This window comes from Poecile atricapillus, chromosome Z (assembly GCF_030490865.1).
Source record: "Poecile atricapillus isolate bPoeAtr1 chromosome Z, bPoeAtr1.hap1, whole genome shotgun sequence".
NCBI lineage: Eukaryota > Metazoa > Chordata > Aves > Passeriformes > Paridae > Poecile > Poecile atricapillus.
The window spans coordinates 67463116-67487353 of record NC_081289.1 but is presented as its reverse complement, the minus strand read 5'-3'; the positions used below and the strand labels follow the sequence as shown (position 1 = coordinate 67487353).

Here is a 24238-nt window from a genome sequence, read left to right as displayed (position 1 = left end):
AAAGATAACTGTGCCATCCTGAAACAGCAGCAGCCTGAGTTGTGCTGTCCACATTCCCATTTAATTTTCCTGTGGGTGTTTCATCCCCTGAAAACAGAGGTTTGCAATTTACACGCCCCTGCCACCCGTCCTCCTGCCTGCCGTGGTTTCCCCCACCTCAGCGATGCCGCATTTGGAGGTGCAGGATTTGCCAAAGTTCTAAGAATCCTGCATCCACATGCACTTAGCATTTATACATCAAAGGAGGAGCAAATTATGAGACCTAGAGAAGCTTGAGCATCAGCCACTCCAACTCAGGCAAATTTGATATCAGGGAAACCGATTGTGGAATGTTGCATGATAACTGCTCTCGCCTTGTATTTGTTACTTTAATGACCAAATGCAATTACATTTATTTAATCTCTGGCTGTGCCAACACATTTCTATCCTGTTTTTGAATTCAGGTGGGTGCCTGCAGTTATCAGCTCTCTCTGGGATGGTTTATGGTGGTGAACACGCTTGTGAGTTACATTTTAAGCAGGAAGTCAAAAATAATGAACAGTGCTTTTTAAATACTTTCTTTTAGGAAGTACTGAGCTGGTTTTATGTTTCAGTGGAGTAAAAAAAAATAATATCAGAGACTTTAATTTTTAAGATAACTAAGCAGGTTACAAGATGACTGAAGAGGGCTAGGTGACTGCATGGCTATCTTTCAGCAGTAAAACATTTTTGGAAACAAATTGTGAAACAAATAACAGTCTGATGAGAACAGTTCTAACTGAGCAGCTGTGGGAAGCTTAACCTTTATATTTTTTGCCTGTCACTGGTGGTGTAGCTGCTGCAACAGCTCCCAGCATTGTTCCAGGCAGTGGAACAAGAGGCAAGCAAGGCTAATCTGTGTGCTCACGGGAGCTGAGGGAGTAAGACACAACACATTCCCCTCTGGAGCCCATGAAAGCCACACTAATTTAAGATCAAAGGCAGAAGAACATTTGTGTCTCACAGTTCCTTGCATCAGCTTGTGGGAAAGAGTCAACCTGAAACATAGGTGATATATACCTATATAGGTTTTATTTTTAGTGCTGCTGTTTCTATTTTTTTATAATTGGAATTTCTTGGGGTGTTCTGGCAACACATCAGCTCTGTACATAGCTATGAATTGTTTGCATGCATGCAGAGATACCCTTGGAACAACAGGAGTGTGATTTAGTGCAGATAAAATTATCAGCATTTAGGAAGGAGGAAAAAAACATATGTCATATTGCTTCACATTGATTTGATATTCTGCTTAGAAAAGGCTTGGCTCCTGGAGGAGTTTGTGCAGATAAAAATATATATGGCAGAGCTCTGCATTAAGTGGTACATAAAAAATACTGGCAAGTCCCATCTCATTTATTTTAATTCAGCGCTTTCCCCTCAGAAAGGTTAGTCCCATATTTCTCCAGGATCATTACATTTCATCTGCTGTGCAGAAATAAGCCTGACTTTCTCTGATATGCAGCCTGAGAAACCACAAACAAATAAAACACGGTGTTCCATGTGCAGAACTCTCCTTGCTGTGGCAGTGGCAAATTTAAGACTCACAGGACGGGACTTAAGTGTAGCAAGGAACTTGTTAGCAGCTTAAGGGCATTTTCAGTCCCCAGTAAAACTTTATTTGTCTCATTTTGACCCAAAATACTTTGGTTGGTTTTCAGAAAATCCAGCACTCTGGTTAGTTGGGGTAAGTACATGCAAAAATGGAGCAGGAAGCAATGATAAAAGGAGGCTATTCCTGCAATATTCCAAAAATTATTTGAGGGAGCACTGATGTGTATAATAATAAATAACATATCACCTGCATGCATCAGTGAGGATGCAGCTGAGACAAGGTTTGCAGAGAAAATGGATATTCCTTGTGGGGCCAGCTGATAGGCTTGCTGCCACCAGCAGGAAGATCATATCCTTAATTTCCCCTGCTTTCAGGGAATACTGAAACATTCCTAGGTACCAGTGGGGTAGTGCAGGCCTAGAGAAGGAAACATCAACCTCAGCCTAAATAAAAGGAACGTAAATGGAAGTTTTAATATTTCACATGGGTTGTTTCTGGGTTTTTTTGAAAACTATTCAAGAATTAATATCACCCAATATGTTCTTGGCACCAAAAATAAAGTTCTCAGGCTGTGGGGGTGAATTCTTTGTTATAGATGCCTCAGATACAGCAACCACAACAATTTTATTTTCATTTTTTCCTTATATCACCTGAATTATATCTCCTGGTCTTTGATTTCCTCTACTCCAAGAAAATCACTTTTCCTGTTTGCATTCAGCAGTGTTTTTCTTTTTGAAATTTGCTTCTATTTCCACCTAATTGCAGTTGAATTTATTGAAAATACATTTATAACTCTCTTCAGAGCATAAAAAATCTATATATTTCTTCCTGGCATGGGGGACCAGATTGCTGTGGCAAGGGCTGGTCTCAGTGCACGAATAGTTTAGAACTTTAAAGGAAAATAAAATTAAGGAGTATTCTGGGGAGAATGCATGTGTAAACTCAAGGGCAACCTTACAGATCAGGAAAACCATTAGACAGACATATTTAAAACACAGTTCTAAACCATTTAGGTTATTTAAATAAATTTAAATGTGCTTTAAATATGTATGTCTGAATATGTGTAAGTATATATTCCTCTGTGTGTGTGTGTGTGTACATCTATGGATGATATAGAACTAGATAATATAGATATAAATTAGAGATAGAGATATAGATATATAGAGATAGAGATAGAGATAAAAATAGAGATGATGGTAGTCATAGAGAAAGACACAGAGGTAAAAGCAGAGATAAATATAGAGACAGAGATAGATGACACATATTAGACATAAACATGAGTATTTCTATAATAATTTTTTTTTTTTTTTAACTACAAAGCACTACCAGAAGGCAAAGGAGAGTCCTCCAAATGTACTGAAAGAGTTCCCTCACTCAAATCTGTGTTTTTCTTCCAAAACTTTGTACAAGAATTTCTGCCTGGCTTTTCCATCCACCCTGCATGAGTCACTCCTGCAGCACCAGGGGTGAACTGTGTTCCTGGGTACCATGCAAACCTGTGATGTTCCACCCTGCTCTGCTGAGCTGCAGCCACTTCAAGAATCTCCACAGGGTGCTTCTCCCACCCCCTGCCCAGAGCTGGTGCCACCTCACAGCATCCTGGAATAAAAGCTCTTCCAGGATCCTGCAGGTGTTAAAGACTCCAGGCAATCGAAATACAGCCAGGCTGCTTCTTGCAGATAATTTCACTGCCAAACCCAGCCAGTGGGGCTTTCTGTGAGGTGTCCCAGGAAAATGGAAGGGATTATGTGAGAGTTTTCTTTGTTTCATTTCTTAAAAAAAAACAAAAAAACAACCGTTGTTCATTTCAAATGTGTGTTGCTGAGACAGGAGAAATGCATCTGCTTTTTCTTTAAGGTTCTCTTTGGCAGCTGAATGTGTGATCAAAAAAATGGAAGTAAGGAATGTGGGAAAGGTAACTTTAAAAGCATGAATGCTGATCTGTGATTTAGGCTCTGATATTTGCGCTCTTGTGCAACAGCAAAGACACAGCATCAGGGAATTATAGAATGGTTTGGGTTGGAAGGGACCCCAAAGCCCACCCATTCCCACCCCAGCCATGGCAGGGCCAGCTCCCAGTGTCCCAGGAGCTCCCAGCCCCAATGTCCAGCCTGGCCTTGGGCACTGCCAGGGATCCAGGGGCAGCCCCAGCTGCTCTGGGCACCCTGTGCCAGGGCCTGCCCACCCTGCCAGGGAACAATTCCTGCCCAAGATCCCATCCAGCCCTGCCCTCTGCCACTGGCAGCCATTCCCTGGCTCCTGGCATTTCTGATCTTTGCAAAAAAGTTCCTTTCCCACCCTCCAAGTATCTCTTTCAAACCAAAGTTCAAAATTTGCAGCCATCATATGAATCATCATCTCAACCTCTAAAACAAATCACTGGATGTAAAAGATAATATCAGTGTCCATACAGCCTGATTTCTTGTCTGTTTATGGACTTTTTGATTTGGGTTCTTTTTCCCTTTGAACTGAAGATTGATGAGAGGGAGGCAGTTTTTTCTCTCTTTCGGTCTCAGTTGTTTATTTTTTCTTATCAGCATTACAAGGTACAAGGAGTTATGTGCACTATGATAGAAAAGGGGTAAAATGGCTAACAAAGATCTTCTTCAAGGTCTTTTATATGTCCATTTACCCAATTAACAGATGCCAACTAAGCTATTTTTCTTAGTGACCCAATGACCCAACACCTCTGTGCTGCACTGTGACATTTTCTACCCAATCACTTACTACTACCCAAACACCCCTAGGAGAAGAACATGAAGAAGAAAGAAGAAGGACAAGAGACAACACCCTAAGTCCTCCATCTTGTCTCCTGTTCTCTAAACTACTTTTTCACCCAGTGATTTAAGAAACTTTCTAATCTACACATTTACACATTTCCTATCTAACTTTAACATTTGTTTTCATGTATCACCATGAAAACATGCACATGAATTTCATATTATATGAAATTCAGTGTTTCTTTGAATCCTGGAACTAAATATTAAAAGCAAGGGCACACAGTCTGTATCTCAGACTCCAACAATTTCTAATCTGGAAACACTAATTAAATCTCATCATGTTTATGTCTGCTGTGAATTTAGGAATTATTTACTTGAGCCGCAGTGCCACAAGTAAACCCACTGCTGAGGGAAAGCTACCCACTTTCTATAAATAAATTGATGCTTTTTGTAGTAGAACTTTATTTTCTTTCTCCTCCCAGTCTGCCCTTGATCATAATAATGGACCATTTTCCATGGAGAGGCACAAGGTACTTCTTCTAAATCCGGGTGGCCCTTAAGTGTTTATGGAATCAGGGTATCACTGAGGGTTGGAAAAGAGCATTTCCAAGGACACCCCATGTCCCCAGAAGAAACATCCAAATAGCTTTTCAATCCCTCCAGGGCTGGGGGCTCCGCCAGGGCAGCCCTTTCAGGGAAGAAATTTGTCCCCATATCCAATACAAGCCGCCCCCGCCGTAAAATCAAAAATATCTGCAGGAAAAGCTCACTCACCGCCTCGTGAGTGGCTTTGCAGCTTAAAAGGACTGTAACATCTCCCTCAGAAAATCCTGGGGGATGATCTGTACCTCGGGGTGAGACCTGTGATATGAGAAGGTCAAGTTCACTGAGCTTTGTGACTCCTTGTGTGATGCCTGGACCTGTGTGCCTAAAGCCAACTTTGGGTTTTTTGGTTTGTTTTGGCTTGTTTGGGGGTTTTTTTTGTGGGTTTTTTTTGGTTTTTTGGTTTTTTTTTGCTGGAGCTTGTGGGAACAGCTACACTGGTGCTTGCTCAGGAGGTTAATCAGCCCCTTTTGTGTGTGTTTTTGTGGCTAAAAGGGAGGCACTTCAATCCCAGCTGAAATGGGGCTGGCTCTGAGCAGGATATTCTCTACTCAGCTCCACAAAGCCTTTAAGTCTGGTTAGTTTAAGGTGACATTTGGGGAAAACACAGCACTTTTATTCCCCGTGGGTGTACCCCAGGCAGGTGGTTAAAGGCAAGGCTGGTGGCAAGGCATTTCTGCAAAGGCTTGCTGGGAATCAGTCAGCGAGGAAAAATATTAAAGGTGATGTTGCTCAAAACATATGAATTTTCTATTAAACCCCGTGCTTTTTTAAAATGCAAGTTGTTTTGTTTTTTTTTTTTTTATGAGGAAAGCAAACATTTTCCCTCTCAGATACCACAGCAAATTTGAAAAATATGTTCTTTCACTGAGTCATCTGACATAAGCACAATAATCTGCTGCAAGACACAAATTACTGCTGATTTGTGTTATAGTAATAGGGGTATATTTTCTGCTGCCTACAGAGCAAATCCTTAGGGAACACTCTACTCCATGGAGCTGCAATGCATGAGTGAGAAACATCTACTTACAGGCAGTGGAGAAAATACAAATTTTTATTTTAATTCTCGACAGAAAATGCATCTGCAGAAAGAAGCCAAAGATATTTTATTTCTGTCTGCCTGACAACGTAGTTCCTTGCTTTCTGGTAGAAGTTAATTTGCATTGACACATGGTTTTATATAGAATTTTTGATGCAACAGGCAATTGGTAGATAGTCAAGTTTATTTCTCTGATTTATGCACCTAAAACAAATTTTTAACCCCCGTAGTAAGACAGTGGATGTGTCACTGCACCTCCCACGTGCTCAAAGTTGACTGAAAAATTCTGGGTTTCAGAATTGTGGTTGACTGTGAAATTTGTTTTTTTCCAAAAGAGTGTAGATTCTGTGTTGGTAAACACTGGCTTTTGGTAAACCTGACTCACACCCACCTGACAGAGCAAGGGCTTCAGGAGCTTGTTTAAAATACTAATCTTTTTAATCCCAGGAACACTGGGAGCACAAGGGAAAAACAAAACACAACTTAACAAAGCCATAAAATAAAAAAAAAAAAAAAAAAAGCAAGAAACATCTGATGGATCTAGAAGAAAAACACACTACCCAGAGCTGAAAATACGCTCTTGTCAGATTTCTTAATGCTGTGATTTCACAGACTTCTCTGTGTGCTCAAAACTTTTAAGATTTGGAGTTTGTTAATAATTTATCACCTCCCATCTCTGTGCTGTTTCACAGCAGAGCAGAGTTCCCTCTCTGTGCCCTCCTTTGTTAGCTGGACCAGCTGCCAGCAGGGGTTGTGTGGGTATATGCAAATATAGAATTTGCAAGTATTTTGCTTCAGATACTACTTTCTTTGGGATCCAGCCTTGTTGGATGTAAGAAACAGTTATGTTCTTGAGAGGAATGTTTTACACTTTTCCAGCTGTAGCTGTACATTTCTCCTTGCCTCTGGTCCAAGAAAACCCTGCTCTTTTCTCCTTTCACAAAAATATTGGTTGCAATAAGTTTTGGCCTAATTACCCCTAGTGAATTTTGTAGTATATGTTTAAAACAAAATATTTTTACTAACCTGCTCAGCGACAGAATGGCCTATAATTTGTTTTTATCTAAATCTTTATTAAGTCACTCACAGAAAGCAGCAAGCATGATGTTGGAAACCTCTGTGTAGTTATTTATACTGGAAATAGTGGTTATTTAATTTATTAATTTAATATTTAATATTTTAATAACCACAATTAATAGTGGTTATTAAATTATTTAATACTTTTAACCTATCCACAACAAGATTTTTAAATATCAACTCAAAGATTAGGTCTTTAACAGTCATCGAATCCATTCTGTGTGTTCCAGGAGGGCTTTTAGAGGTTTTGTGTGCAGGAACTTACTCAAGGTTGTGTTTGGGTTGTGCTTCTTTTTTTATTTTCTTTTTTATTTCTTTCTTAAAATTTATTTTATTTTTATTTTCCTTTTTTTTTTTTTTTTTTTTTTTTTCCTATAGTCCAGAAAGTGATTAGTCCAGTGTTCCTTTTGGGGGAACCAACAATTTTTTATTTTATTTTAGCCTTAATAATCTAGATCCTACCTTTCTTAGATTTATAAAAATATTTTTAAGACTCTAAATTGAATGAAAGGCTGAGATGGGTATATTTATATACCTATTTATATTTATATTTATATTTATATTTATATTTATATTTATATTTATATTTATATTTATATTTATATTTATATTTATATTTATATTTATGTCTGCATTATTTTCATGCTTCCAGCTGGGTTAGGGTACAAACAGAGTGAACTGATTTTTTGAAAACTGAAGAGAAAATATTTTTTTTAAAAATTACTCTGGAGTTAATCTGAGTTTTAGGCGTCATTCACAGAAACCCTGCAATTTCCCTGGGGAAGTAATTTCTACTGAGGCATAGGAAGAGATCCCTAATTCCAAAATAGACAAAACTTCAACCACCACACTCCATGCCCACCTCCAGTTTTCTGTGTCAATTTCTTTTTCTGACTCAGGAGAGTACAGATAAGTTTAGGAAATAGTTTGTCTGCATTGATTTACCCTGATGCTTAGGCAGTAAAAAATCAGAGCTCCTTTGATTAATTATTTAACAGTACAAAGGATGGAATAGATGGCATTCTTCTATTAAAAAAAAAAAAAAAACTTGTAACATTTGAGGTACTCTTATTATTTATATGAAAAGGCATGGTAAACATTCTAAGTGAAAGTCCAGCATTTTCCAATTTGCTACTAAATTTAATATCTTTTGACAGCCATATTTTTACCTTTGGGATTCATATTTCAACTTTCAGACCTGTTCTTGAGAAAATGAAAGAATTTCATGTATAATTTTGAAATCTCTTCTATAGAAATTCATTCCACTGTTGAAAGGGTCAACCTTTTAATTATATGAAAAGTGACATGCACATTGCCGAGATAAATCAGTTTTATTAACACTTCTGAATGCCGAAGATCTGGTTGCAGACAGGCTTTAGTTAATATTTAATTTAATATAGTGCATTTTGAATTGGCTGGTACTGCATCTGTGGGCTATAGTTGAAAATTTGGGTTTGAGCAGTTTGAAAGCAGATTTAAGCCAAGATTCATGTTGACAATTTTTATGGTACATCCCAGTCAATCAGTTTTGGTGGAGGTTCCATCATGGAGGCTTTAGAATGGAATACATATATATTAAAAATGGTAAAAGTTACTCAGTTTTTACTTTTCTCTGGAGTTTGAAGTCCATTCTCACAGCCCTTCTTTTTCAATACCTGGAACCAAAACCCAACCTGAGCCAAGCCAAGACCTAATGGACAAGATATAGATCAGCCCTTTCAGAACCAAAATACTTCACTTTTTATCTCAGAATATTTAGGGATTTTGTTTTGTCTGGGGGTGTTTATTTGTTTGTTCATTTTGGGAGGAGTTGGTGGGTCTGGTTGGTTTTTCTTGGCTGGTTTGTTTGTTGCATTTTTGTTTTTGGTTTTTTTTTCACTTCTGACAGCAGGTAGAGGTTTGTTTATTTCTTTTTTAACTTTATGGAACAGGAAAATATTTTCCCACCTATCTCCACATCTGAGCAAACAAAAACAACAACCAGGTAAATAATGAATTTCCATTTTACCACCATTACTTTTCATTATAAAAACAAATACAAAATGAGCTGTTGGTGTGTAGATGAGCCTGTTGATGATCCCAGCACTTTTACAAAGATGTTTATCAGTCCTGCCATAAAAGCTATTGCATTTTAATAGTGGAATGAATTTCTATAGCAGAGATTTCAAAATTATATATGAAGTTCTTTCATTTTCTCAAGAGCAGATCTGAAAGGTGAAATATGAATCCCAAAAGTAAAAAATATGACTGTCGAAATGTTTTACATTTAGTAGCAAATTTCACAACACTGGATTTTCACCTAGAATGTTTTCCATGCCTTTTCATATTTGTATTGTCCTGTCTGCTGAAAGCCAAGGAGAAGATGTGGTATTTAATTTGTAGGGAAAGGTTTTTTTGTCTTCTCAGGTCATCCCCAGCCTTTGATTTCTGTTTGAAACCCATAACACACCAAAAACCCAAGAAAAATATAAGAAAAGACACCTGTATTTCTCCTGGCTGCCTTTGGAAGTGTTGCTATGAAATGTCAGCTTCCCCAGCCCTCACATTTCCATCAGGTACTTTCTGAAATTCGTGGTTAGATACACCCCTTCCTCCTGGTCAAGGCTTTCAGCAGGGCATGAATCCCAAAAATCAGCCAAAAAAAAAGGCCAAGAAAATAAATGTGTGCCACATCAAAGTCCCAGGGTTGGGTCTGTCCTGCCAGGCTTGTTTTGACCAAAGGTGTCTTTGCCAGGCTCTGAAATAGGGGCTTCAGGTGTCCTTTTGACTAATAACAATAATCTCTCTTGTGTCCTGCAGAATGAAGATTAATACTTGCATTCAAGAAAGTATATTATGAGATTATTGCCTTGAAGTGATAAGATTCAGTCGAAAAGGAAAAAGAAATCTGATTTATTCTGTAAACTTGGGGAAAAACCTTCTCTGGCTAAAATTGCCAAAGCTGTTTTCTACACTATACTGTGCCCATTTCATATTTTTGTGCTGGTTATTAACACTGGGTTAAAAAAAAAAAAAAAAAAAAAAAACCAACTTGCCCTATCATTTCAAAGGGAAGCTCAAAATTGAATAATTAAAAAAAAAAAAAAAAAATTAAAAAAAAGTTAAAAAATTTTAAAACCAAAACCAGATCAAACCAACCAACCAAACAAAAAACCCAAACTAAAACAAAAATAAACAAACAAAAAACCTAAATAACAGCAACCAAAAAAAAAAAAATACCCAGCTTCCTGTTGCTTTCAAAGTTTAGTATCAGAATTTTATTTTGACATTTTAGTTTATAGCTACAGCAGCATAGCTGTATGGAACATGTTATGCATAATAATCCCTGTAGACAGATGGGCAGAGTCATTCTTAGAAACAATGGCTGAATCAATGACAGTGATGCTGTCTTGGCTACATTTCCTATGAAAATAAGAATTATGCAGTCAGAGCCCTTAAACACAAGGAGAAACTTCCAGCCTTAACCCCACATATCTTTTAGGCAGAGTGAACTTTGCTTACAGGCAGGTTTTTTGTTAGTGTTTCAACAGTTCAGTGGTTAAATTAATTATTAATCACTTTGCAGTATCTGGTGTGCAAGCTTATCTTCACTCTGCTCGTCAATCTGTAGCCCAGACACCCACAACATTATTGAGACATTTTTAGGTGCTGCAGAAAATACTTTCAACATTGTTAATTACCCAAGGGGAGGAAAAAAAAAAGCAAACAGGTAAATAATGAATTTCCATATTACCACCATTACTTTTCATCTTAAAAACAAAATGAGCTGCTGGTGTGTAGATGACACTACCAAAAAGAAACACATTTTTACAAATTTATTTATCAGTTCTGCCATAAAAGGTGTTGCCTCATCCTGTCTGCTGAAAGCCAAGGAGAAGTTGTGATACTTCATTTGTAGGGAAGGGTTTTTGTCTTCCCAGGTGTTGCATCACGAGCCTTTGATTTCTGTTTAAAACCCATAACACGCCAAAAACCCAAGAAAAATGCAAGCAAAGACATTTCTCGTGGAAATAGCCTTTGGAAGTGTTGTGAAATGTCAGCTTCCCCAGCCCTCACATTTCCATCGAGTGCCATTCTGAAATGTGTGGTTAAATTCACCCTTTCTTCCTCTGCTTATATCAAATTTTCTCCTCTGTACTTTGGCCAGTATTTTGCTGCTGTTTTACCCACTCCAGCACCTGAGATTTGCAGTAATGCTCTTTAACAGAAAACTAAGGAACCTGCACTGGGACAGAGCACTGGCATGCAGGAAATTTTACTGATCCATTTCCTTATCAACTTGAGGTATATTTTAGTAAAATGAAGAGAGGCAGCAGAACTCCTGTCTTCCACTTCTCTGTGTCTGAAGAGTGTGGAACAATCCTGTCATCTCAACATGATTTTTTCTTTACTTAAAAGTAAGACAAGCAGAAATGCAAACAGTCAATTTTTTTTTTTTTTTTAACTGTGTAATTGTTATTTTCTGTGCTATATTTTCATCCCTAGTCACAGACAGCAAATTCCCTCAAAAGTTCTCAGTATCATTATTGTAAGTTCAGCAGGAACTACTTCAAATTACATTTTCCAGAAATAAAGCTACTTCTTGTTATCATACAGGATGACGAAATTTTTTTGCAATTTTTGCAATTTTTGGTTATTTTACAAAGAAATTAGATTTCTTTTCTCATTTCCTTGTCTGTTTCTGTCCATAAATAGGTGCTGAGATCACAGCCACTCCTGGCAGTAGTGTTCAGCTGAGGAGTTCCACAGAAAAGCAGCACAACACGCAGTCAGTGCCTTGTGCCATCACCATATTCATATTTTTATTCCCTCTGCTTTATTCTAATGGCTAATTTTTGTCCTGCCCTTGGCTTTCCCACAAGAATTCCAAGAGATTGACCTCACACAGGACAGTGCCCCAGATTTTATCAGCTCTTGGAGTGCACTAAAGCAGCTCAAAGGCTTCTCTGAGCTCCACCAGATGTCTAAGCCTGCTTAATCACTGGTAATTTAATGGGCTATTTTTAAATCTCCTGGCAGTCCTGAGAGCTGATGGGCTCTGAGTGTTCCACAGCAGAGGGACAGACGTTTTATTAGTGGTTTCTTGACTGTTGGTAACCAATGCAGCCAACTGTGCCATCCCTGAAAAAAATCCTCTCATCACGACTGCAGCGAGAATATCCCCTGCACAGATGTGAAATACCCAGTGGCAGCAGAAAAGGTTATGGATTTAATCATCTCTGATGTTATCATCTCAAAACTCTAAATTTCCTTTTACTTCAGCCCTTAAAGTGCCTGGTACTAACATTTCCCTTGTGAGTACTCCCTGATAAGTTGTGAGAGTTATCCAGGTCCGTGGAATTCATTCTGGCTTGCAGGATCAGGAGGAAAACAGCATTACCTTGTGTGTGCTGTGGGCAGGATTTATCAGGCTGCTGATACAACCACAGCACATCATCTGCCTCAAAGGTCCCAGAGGAAATGGGAAAAAAACTCCCTCTGGTGAAAGTACAGAACTTAAGGCTGAAATTTCCTTTTTATTTATTTTTTTCTTTTTTTTTCTTTCTTGTTTTGCTCTTTTTTCTTTTCTTTTCTTTTTTCTTTTCTTTTTTCTTTTCTTTTTTCTTTTTTTTTCTTTTTTTTTTTTGCTTTTTTATATTATTTTTAATACTTAAGTTTTGAAATACCAATGAAATGAGATTATTCACAGCTTAGTAAAGTGTGGTTATGAAAAGCTAGTCTGCAATAAATAGATACTGCTCTGAAAATGGCCATGCAGTTGACAATATATTTTATATATGATCATTTATCATTTCATACATATCATATCTCAGATATGATATAATTTTATATTAATATATTTCTATATTTTACATACATATTTATATATTTTTACACCTATTTTATCTGAATTTTTACTGAAACGCTGAAAAAAATATTATAGTCATTTAGTGGGTTTTTTTCCTCCTTTTCCAGTAATAGCTATATAACATGGATTATTAAGTATGTAAATAAAGAAGGATTCACACAATCTGTACTTTTTTATGTGAAGTACACATTCTGTACTTTTTTAGAAGTAACAGCCACTTAAGAGTTGCTTGTGGAAATAAAGTAACGTTTTCAGCCTGGTTGTGGGTTCCACTCCTAAATCTTCAACATAATGGCCTGAGAGGTATTTTTGGTGGCCCACGAAGAATTCAAACAACAGGCTTCCCCCTCCTATTTGTCACTTTTAAATGGTACTGCAGACAGCTGATGGTACCTGGAATTCTTCCTAACCCCTTTCTTTAGTGCAGCCATAAAGTCATTCAGAGGAAAAAGCAATTAAGAGCAATAAGAAAATAAGACCAGTATTTATTATCTTAGCCTAGAGGACTACAGGCATTAAAAATACAGTGCTAAAATCTTGTTGAAGATCTAAGCTTAAGTGAAAAAGAAGCCAGCAAAAAAAATTCCACATTTTTAAAGGAGAACTTTAAAGACTCTCCAGTCTTATTTTATTTGAAAGCAACCCATCTCTACCTAGGTTTGAGAGGATGTTTAATTTTAAACATATGACAGCTGGTGTAGCCATACATACCAAATTAAATAAAACCACTTTTTTACTTTAATTTTTTTTCATTTTATTTTACCTAGGAAGCATGAAAATCCTGTATAGTGGAATATTGATCAAAATGCTAAAAATTGCATCTTTCTATCATCTTACTATGGCTTCTTCTAGAGCAATTCATTTTCTGTCATAACTTACTTTAACTTTTTTCAGGTGGTATTTTTAGATATTTACCCTAATAATATATGTTTAAGGGACTACACAACAAAATCCCTCTCCTATGTAAGATGCTGTGATGAAAATTAGATTTCTCTGCAAAGAGCATCTAGTTGCTCAGTTGGTTTTTTCCCCCCATAAAAGTTTTTTAGATCCAATTGGTCATGATGGATTATACTTTAGGCTTGGTTTGGGGTTTGGGATTTTTGCGGGTTTAGTGTGACCCTTTAGGGAAAAAAAAACAAGCCTGAAATGCTGAATTTCATTTTACAAAACGGCGCTGGTGGTGAAATTTAGTTAGAAACACACATAAGGTGCACATTTGCAGCAAGCCTACTGTACCAGCACTAATTTTCCTTTACACCCAAATTTTGGGCATGGAGAAGAGTGCAAAGCACCTTTATCTGATGCAGTAAGATAAGGAGAGCTGCATTTCTGCCTTTTTTGCTGTGGACACTGAAATCCTTCTCTTAGGATAGAGGCAACAGCTCTGACTGTGCCAGTTTACCCTGGAAAAATATCAAGGCAATCACGAGGTCTTAAATGAAGAGTAAATAACCTGCTTAGGACAGGTTATTGACTTGGGAAGGAAATTGGACTCTCTTGGTGGGTTTGGTGTCCAGCCACAAGTTCCAGCTGTTATCTTAAGCATCCCAAAATAATCTGAGACCTAACTGCAATATCAGGATATTTAATAGGCAGGTCTGCACTTTGGTGAATTAGCAGCTGGAGACAATTGTGGCTTTCTTTTTTTCAGTCTCTTAAGGGTAAGAACTGTCCCCACCTTGGCAGTGCCTCCCTCTTATCGTCATCTTCATTGGATCCAGGTTTCTTTATTTCTTATCCCAGTGATTTTATATTTGCCAAGTGGATTAAGATTGCCCAGCATGCATCAGTGTAATCTGATGAGAGATTTTAAAAATATATTTAAAAAAAAAAAAAAAAAAAAAAAAAGCACAGGCTACAGGATCACAGAAGTAAATAAAAGAAAACCTGTGGGGAAAAAAAGGCATGTCTAAAATTACAAGGCAAGCTGAACATAGGATTAGCTATGCTGGGAACAGAACCATAATGTCTATATAAAGACAGGACTAAACTGAAGATTTTAAATAGTCCTGAAACGATGAGCAGATGAAGGTCAAGTGAGCCATTTCACCATGATCTTCACTGTGAAACAGAGCCTGGCACTCCCTGGATCCTGAGGGCTCTTTCTCCTCCCTTGGTGCCGCGAGGTTGATGAGGAGTGTGTTATTTCTAAAGACATCTTCACTTTTCACGCACTGCCTCACACCATGGGTTATCCTCACAAAGCATGGGCTCCCTTCAAATCAAATTAAGCCAAAAGATGTGCTGCAAGAGCTGGCCCAGGGTATCTGGAAGGGGAAGGCCTTCAGCACAGCTGTGCAGACACCCTGTTCTGTGGTGTCAGCATTGCAGGCCTGCTCCTGCTCCCCCGTGCTGTCTGCCAGTGTGAATGCAGAATAACTGTGCCTATTTCCCAGCCTCTGGCATTTTGGGCAGAGGATGGTTGGGTTTTGCCATGTGTTGGAGAGCCAGAGGATGGCTGAGGTTGCAGGGAACCTCTGGTGAACACCCCACACCGACACCAAGCTGGTGCTGCGCATCCACACAAGCACCACAGAAATATTTCTGTGCACCCAGGTGCATTTATCTTTCTGTTTTCCTTAAAGTAATTCCCCTCCAAAACACCCTGAATTGTCTGTAACGTCCAAAACAAGGTGGGAAAAGGCAATAGTTACAGCCCTGGAGAGTTATTCCCGACACGAGATGTTAAACTGTCTTTTGATCAGCTGCTTGTAGAAATGTACATTAACTGCAGACCACGGCTCTTCCTGTAACCAGCTACTGATTCTATCAGTTGCAGACTAATTGCCTCTACCTCCTTCTAAATTCTGCTGCACTGAAAAAGCCAGAGTCACGTTCTAATCCTGTTAATCACATTCAGCTTTGAAGGGTACACACTGGTTGTGTGTTAATTCAACTTCTCTCCCTGGTAATTTGTTTGATTGCCTGTTACTTGCAGACTGCATTAACTGAATAAAAGTGTTCTGTGTCCTGATGGGAAGTTATGACTTTCATTTAAGCTACTTTAGTGCAGATGTTTTACTTGGAAATTTACGCACTAGAAATCGGTGTAAATTCCCCTCAACTTTCTGCTCTAAAGCAGTTTCAACACAAAAGAACGGAAAGCAAGGTGGAAGGTAATGAGGCTACAAAGCAAAAGCCACATTTCTTTAATTTAAATAGTGATCTTTCCTCCCTGAAGACTTCTCATCTGCCTATGAATAAATAAGATGCTGAAATATGAGATGAAAATGCTGGTGCTATATCCTGTATTCTTTTCCTTCATCTCCAGCAAGACGAGCGGTCTGTATCGTCAAGACCTAGAAGAGAGTCAATTTATTCATTATTTCTTTTTCATTTTTTTTTTAAAGTCCACACACACATATTCCACACAGTCCTATATAAGTCCTACTGAAAGAAACCTGAGCACATGCCAAATTAGCTTCCAGCTTCACACATAATTTTCTGAACAAGAGTGCAAGGCCACCAGATATGTCCCATATAAGCACAAAACAATCATTACTAGGACATTTTTATTAACACTGGATCTATGTGATAATAAAGATTTATTGTGGTTCAACCTTTGGAATCCCCTGAATCTTAATGAGAATTTTTTTTTTTCCCCTTCCTGTTCTGAATTTCAATGAGGAGTACTCTGAGTGTCATGGCCATGTTAAATATTTGTCAAATCCTCCCAGTTCACATTCAACATTTTAAAAATAAACAACTCATTTTGTGAAGGCATTTTTTTCAAGTTAACAGGAGAGACGTTGACTTTCAGTATAAGAAGCATTCTCTGCTAAAAAGAGGTTACGCTTGTAAAATTGCTAATGTCAAAATTATTTATAAAGAGAATCTAAAGTTGACTCCGAAATGTTTAGTTCAAAAGCTGCCTGAAAGTGTGGACCAATTAGTAATTCCTTGCCAGATCAGTCTTCTTAGAAAAACAGACTATCCATTTAGACTCCAAAATATTTGGAAGCAAGGTCTGGAGACCTGGTGTTTATTAATTCATGAAAGACTTATTCTAATTAGCAGCGCTCATTTCCCAGGGGCCCACTTAGGAACCCAGCTCCCCTGCACTCCTTGCAGAAGAGAAAAACCCCTTCAAACCATCCATGAAAGCTCCCAAAGCAATGTCCTGCTCTGATTGAGTGCCTCTCTCTCCCACCACTGAAAAAAGAGCAAACAGAAAGAGTTCTGGCTGCCAGGGACGCTTCCCTTCATATCCTGGGGTGCCCCAACATTGCTACTGGCGGTAAAAGGTGGCAATAAATTAGCTGGTTCTGGTAAAACCAAAATTCTTGAGCCATTTACAGGCCCTGACATTTCCCCTCGCTCTCTTGGTATCTCAGTATTTAAAGTTGTTCCTTTCCTGAGAAGGATTTTAAGTTTCCTGAGAGCATTTTAAGTTGTTCCTTTCCTGAGAAGGATTTACTACTCATTATTTGCTACTCTTTGCTCCAATGTTGGGACCTCCAGGTTTCCCTTGTTAGATTGCTCTGAACACTGAAATTTTCCTCTTCTATCCTTATAAATGTACTCTTACAGGTTTCTGTGCTTTCTTCTTTACATAGTCACAGGATCCCAGGATGGTCTGAAGGGTTGGAAGGGACCCCAAAGCCCACCCAGCCCCACCCCTGCCATGGGCAGGGACACTTCCCTCTATCCCAGGTTGCTCCAAGCCCCATCCAACCTGGCCTGGGACACAAATCCAAACCCCAGAGTCCATCTTCCAAAGGCACTGCCCAGGACCAGCTGATTTCTCAAGCTGCTTTGTTTTTGTTTCTCCTCTCTTTCTGGATTTCTTACTCTCCACATCACATCAGTTCTTCTGCCCAGACCCACATTCCATCCAACACCAGTTTGCTCAGAGGGCCTTGGCTTCCCAAAAATCCACCACTGGGTCGTCAGCATTTGATCAGCCAGAGATTCTTTATTTCTTCATTTTCCAATTTATTTGTTTGGGTTTTTTTCTGTAAAAAAATGTCAATCACCTGCTTGTGGAGTTCAGCACTCCTCTCACTTTACTGTAATATTTTCACTCTGAGCCTCTCTCACCCGATTTAAGGGGCAATATTAAAAATGCCAACTGCTTCACAGCCATTTATTGTTTTAAATAAATCCACCTTTTTTTTTTATTATTATTATTTCTCTTTTACTGACTCGCCACATCGCTGGAGGACACAGATCAAAACCTCAGTTATACTCTCAAATTTCAAGAAGATATCAGTTTTGGTAGGGAGTTCAGTTCCTTCATTCTGCCTCTGAAATTACATTATTAGGTCAATTTACTTTTGTTATTGTATTCTCTTTCTTGATGGTTTTAATCCAAGGCATCTGGCCCAAATCTGTTGCATTCAGTGTTGGGTTCTGGTTCAAAAAGAACTGATCACAGACATGCTGACTCACGTGGAAACCACTTGAAAGATTTTATTAGGCTTTAAGACTCCTGCCTTGCATTTTTAAAAGGCCTTGTGCTAAGATTACAAAATAAAGAACTCAAGAAAAAAAAAAAAAAATTAAAGAAATGAGAAACTTTGAGCTTTTGAAGCAGAAAAGGAAATAAAGGAATAAACTGAGAAGGAATTTCAGGAGAAAAAGAAGCATGGTAACAAATGTTTTAAGAGACTTACTAAAGCATGGGCTCATGAATTCAGGAGGAAATGGAAAGACACTTGGTGAGTCAGCCATGTATTCTGATTATCAGGAACATATGGGAACAGTTTTTAGCTGCAAATAATTCCCAGTGTTGATTAAATGGGTTTTTTGGGGCTATGCATGACACTCAGGAGAAAGGTGTTATTTCATGTTGTGTCATTAGGTGGTATCAAAGATTAAAAAAAAAAGGAAAATAAAGGTAAATTGATTGACTTAGAGCTTGGAGAAGTAAAATTATTGTCCACAGTGTCAGCACACACTGGGAGGACAAAAGCTGAACCATTTTGCTTTGGTGTATTGCAAAACCAGACTGAAACTGTTCTAATTATCTTCTCTGTTGGTTTTTGTTTATTTTTAAAAAAAATTTGTTTGTTTGTTTGTTTTTGGTTTTTTGTTTGGTTTTTTTTGTTTGGTTGGTTTATTTTTGGTTGGTTGGTTGGGTTATTTTTTTTTTTGTTTGGTTTGGTTTTTGGGTTTTGGTTTGGTTTTTTTTTGTTTGCTTTTTGGTTGGCTGGTTTCTTGGTTGTTTTGTTGTTTTGTTTGGGGGTTTTTTGGAGTTTTTTTCTGCTTGTTTAGTTTTGTTTTAATTTTAAACTGTTCTCTTTAGGTTGACCTGCTCATCCCGACAAAGATCACTGGGATAATCACCCAAGGAGCAAAAGATTTTGGCCACGTCCAGTTTGTGGGGTCCTACAAGCTCGCTTACAGCAACGATGGGGAGCACTGGAAAATATACCAGGACGAGAAGCAGAAGAAGGACAAGGTAAAGCAGGGGGGAAAATGGGAATTTTGGTGCTGGCAACAGCACTGGTTATTATTTCAGGGGGTTCCAAGTGCATGGATCTCACACACAGGGTGAATAAAAGAGTTACTTAACACAAAGACACAGTGTCATATCACACCTACCAGGGCCATGCACCTGATTTAGTCCTGTCAATTTCACAAATTAACATAAATTTCATAAATCTGGGGGCATGAAACTTCACAGTGCTCCATTAATCAGAGATATTTCTTCATTTAACCCTAGAGCAGAAGGTGGGTAAACAGCAGTGTATTTTTATGTTCAAACAAAGAGTGTTTCAGTGCATTTTTTGGTAAGTATGGACTATTTTTAATTATTTCCTGTGAAGCACATCCTTGTTACCCAGACATTTTGGACTGATTTTTTTTTTTTTTTTCTGGAAATTAATGGCTAGGGTTTCAAATACCCACTGAAAATATTATTTTTATTATGCTATAAAATGAATATGAAACATAAAAAAAAAGGTTTCACAACTTCCTAAGCAAACGTTTAATGAGAGGCATAGGGAAAGTACAGGTTTACTGATTGATTTACCTGGAAGCATTTAACTTTTCTCTCGTTATTCATTGTACCTTTCCTTTGAATTGAATAAAACTTTTATACTGCAAATACCTGAATTTCATAATAACATCTGCTAAGAGAAATACTGCAGCATGTGCATCGCTTAGGGACATGTTAACCAAGACAACAAAATGTGAATTATTTATTAAACGTCTTAGTGGGGTTATGTCTGATTGAAACAAAAGACAAATTTATTGAAAAAAACAGATGGCTGATGTGTCTGATAACTTCTCAAATCTGGGTATTCAGGGTGATAAATGTTCAGACTTCCTCTTACATTTCTTAGTATAAATAAAAATTCCTCAGGAAATAAACCAACAATATTCTTCACCTAAGTCAATTAATTTTATTTCAAACAGTGAAAAAATCTTTGATATGCACCGAAATTTACTGTGTGAGTACAGGGAGAGCTAATGATGAGGGAGTTAGCCAGCTGCATCTCCCACATTTTAGATTTTAGATTTAGATTTTAGCTGATTGATTAAATGTCTTTGATTAGGGGAATGCGTCCAAAAATACTGGATTGGGTATTGGCATGACTGTAAAACATGTCTGCATTGCCAGGCCCTGCCATCCCCACACTGTGAATTCCCACTCCTGACACCCAAATGTCACCTCACCGTGGCTTCAACCCAAACTGAGACTTTTTTTTCCACAAGGATTTTGGACAGGGAAATCAAAATCAGCTGGTTTGGCCACCTGGCAGAGGAGGTTCTGACACCAGTGTCCCTGGATGTGTCTGGTGTAAATGGCTGTCAGATAAAAATTGTAAACAAACAGCTCGCCTTTCTCAGGCATTCCAGGAATACACCCAGTTAGTGGCTTCAGTACACGTCCTGTTTTAAATCCCTGGTGTTTAAAAAGAAGGGGGAAAGTGAAAGAAATTACTTCTCTAGGCCAAACTTGTGCTGTGGATGCTTGCATTCATTTTATTGTAAAGGAAAACATGGGTTGGAGCCCCTGGTGATAACACAGTCACAGCAAATCTGAAAGAAAATGCACTCTGACTTAAAGTGCTGTTCCAGTCTCTTTTTTTTTTTTTTTTAATTTTTTTTTTTTTTTTGTCAAAGCAATTAAATTGTTTTTGCCTTCTTCATCAGATGGACTGTTAATTGCCACAGACATATTCCATTAGGAAAAATGGAATGCTCTTAAGCGTGGTCTCATTTGAACACGTCACAGCCTGTATTAATTTACATCCCTGAGAATAAAATAGTTGCATATTATTATGATTCTTTAACAAGTCAAGATCAATTAAAAGCACAGCAAGATCAAATGCACTTCACTGAAAATTAGAAGTTAGGGTATTCCGAATCTAAATTTGTACAAAATAAACAAGTTCGCTTGATTTGAGTCTAGACTTCAGCCTTTGATACACAAACATCAAACTAAAATATCTGCCTTTGGGGTGTTTTTTATCTATATCACAAACATCCAGAAAAGCTAAAAGTTTGATGACAGAGTCTGACTTTGCAGAAGTCACTGAACTTGGCAAAACGTTATAGGATGTAGGACTGGGAAGGGTCTCAAGACAACACTTAGGCACAAACCTTTTGACTTCCAAAGGCACTGTGGTCCTCTCTTCCTGTGCCCTCAGCATAAAATGGGATTCAGGAACCCCCAGGCCCATTCCTGGCACTTGGAGTGGGTGCAGAAAGTTGAATTTCAGGGCTGAGGCTTAATTTGTTCACCTGTCCTTCACCTCAGACAAGGCTGTACCATCCTCCATCAGATTATTATTTAATATCTTCCAAGAGACAGATTGTGATGAAAATTCTATAAACAGTCAGCTCCATTGTTTAAATATCCTCTAAAGTGGGAAGGTGATTTATCCCCCTTACTGCCAGACACCCACCCTGTCCTCAGAGGACACAAAAAATATGATTTTATCTTCATTTTTTTCTTTTTTGTTTCGGTTGGAGCACTTCAAACTATTTCTTCTCAGTTTCCATCATCAATTTCACGACTGAGAATACAAAAATTTCTTCAGCCAGAGGAATGGAGTGTCACCCAGTAAACCTTTATTGACACCAAACCCCTCCTCACCACTCCAGCTGGGTGGATGCAGCACTCGCATGGGATTTTCCCCCTGGACAGAAACCCAGGCCTGCATGCACTGGGACAGAAATATAAATAAAAATGAAATCACAAGGAGAAAAAGCAATGCTGCACCTCACCCATGAGGAGCAGGATGGGAACAGCATCACTGGTCCTGTCTGACATTATCACCTTTGCACAGGATCCACCACAATTTCTTTATATTAAAGTTTAGCAAGATTTAAAGATATTAAGGATAATAAGATTTGCTCCCAAATGCAAGAAAACTGTAAAAAAAAACAAGTTTTGATAGCAAAGTAAAAGTTCTGTGAAAGGTTACATCTGTTTTCAGGAAATACAGAAGGGAGGTAAAAGGTAGACAGCAACAACTATCAACAGCAGCGAGCATTAATTATTCATATTTTACCTTCATTAGCTCTATTTATCAGCTGAACATCTTGATTTATTCTATGAAGGATAGAACACAGAGATTTCTTATTTCTCCTGCAGGTGATTTAGTCCCCTGAAATCATCCTGTGGTCCTTGTTTAAAGTTTAGGGGAAAGGTGGCTCCAAAACATTTCAGGGAAAGGAAAACAGGGTGAAAGAAATTAAAAAAAAAGAAACAACTTTAAAGTCACAGACACAAAAATTATGGAGATATTGGTAGGCTGTTAACAATGATTTGTGGCTGAATATTGTGTCTTTATAATGAAATTGTGATTTTATCATTTAGGCAAGAGCTGGGAGCTTAATCCCATCTGGTGCTTAGCATCTCACTGCTGATCTGTTTGCAGGATGAGTCCTACAACATCAGCAGATCTTGCTGAGAGCCTGGGGCTGTTCACTTATCCCTCCCCATCATTTCCTGAAGTTCATTTACAAAGGAGAAAATTACTGGTCTCTTGTATTCTGTTGTGTACAAAGCATTAAGTTTTATTTATATATTTATATATATTATATATATATAAAACATATATATTCATCTATTTATATTTATATTTATATTTATATTTATATTTATATTTATATTTATATTTGTATTTGTATTTATATTTATATTTATATTTACATGTAGATATATATATTGATTAGATATAGATATAATGTATGTACTTATATATATTATATATAAATACATAAAATATAATCTCTTGCACACTGCAAATTGGGTCAGTCCTTAACAAAATAGTGACTTAGAGGAGAAGGAAACAGGGTGTTCTGTTTTTGCACTGTTTCACATGGAATAGCTGTTCCAGGAACAGTGTCTCCTGCAGCTCCTGCTTGGCTCCTTCTATTTTAATGGCCAGTCATTTCATTTCACATCTATGCTGATGTGACAAATCTGTGTCAAAAAGTTCTGGGAGGAGGAAAAAAAAAAAACAAACCAAAAACCAAAAAAAGCACCACAAATGGAGCCTTTCCCATTCATTTTAAATAGTGTTTGAATGAGCTGCTTGGAAAAAAATATGAAATCTTTGCCTGTGGCCTTCAAGGAGCAAAATAAATTACATTGCAGGCTGTCACGTAGGAAGAAAATATATTTTAGAAACAGGACCAGAGCTAATAGCTATCTTGTATTTCTCAACTAGAGGTCAGTAGCTCACTGTGCCTCCAGAGCTGAGGACGTCCAAACCAAACCTGACCTTTTTCTTTTTTTCCCTTTTTTTTTATTTTTTAATCGCATTCCACATGTGATTTATAAATTGCACAGCCTGCTGTAGGTAACTCAAGGCCAGCTGCAATGTCAAATGGCATTTCAGAGGCTGTTTTTTTACAGGAAGATGAGAACATTTGAAAGTAGCCTAAAGGAGTCTGGCAGTCTGCAGCAGTGTCAGACATCACCACCAGCCATCAGAAGTGCAATTAACTGCAGGTAGACAATATCCAGTATGCAAATGGACACTGAGTTTGTGCACTAAATGATGAACAAGTTAGAGTTTATACATTTCTGAGTGCACAGTCCATTGCCAGGGCGAGAGGAGACAGGAACCTGCTTATCAGAGAAAAGTTTGATCATGTCAGGTTAAAAATCTCCATGCTAGTTTTGCTAATGTATTTTTTCTGATGATGTTTAATTATTATAATGCCTGGTTTACACTGATAGATTCAATTCCTACATATAATCTACATGCTTGTCACAGGTAATGAATTTTTTTGAGTAATACAGCTAAAATTATTACTATTTGATAGCATTACCTGCAATAATAGTGGTAATTTCTAATCTAAGTGACTTCTTATCTGCACTGGTTTAAATTACAAGTGAATTCCACCACTTTGAGCTGAATTATCATGATTTGTGTCAGGTGAAGATCTAGCTGTGTTCATTTCAGGTGTGC

At 37.8% G+C, this 24238-nt stretch overlaps 1 protein-coding gene across 1 annotated transcript in view; it reads left to right on the top strand.

Annotated features, from left to right (window-relative positions):
• EDIL3 (EGF like repeats and discoidin domains 3) overlaps positions 1–24238 on the top strand; it is a 230294-nt gene that overhangs the window by 198719 nt on the left and 7337 nt on the right. The window contains exon 10 of the mRNA XM_058864096.1: positions 19108–19263. Coding sequence (XP_058720079.1) covers positions 19108–19263 — 156 coding nt within the window. The remainder of the gene's footprint in view (positions 1–19107; positions 19264–24238) is intronic.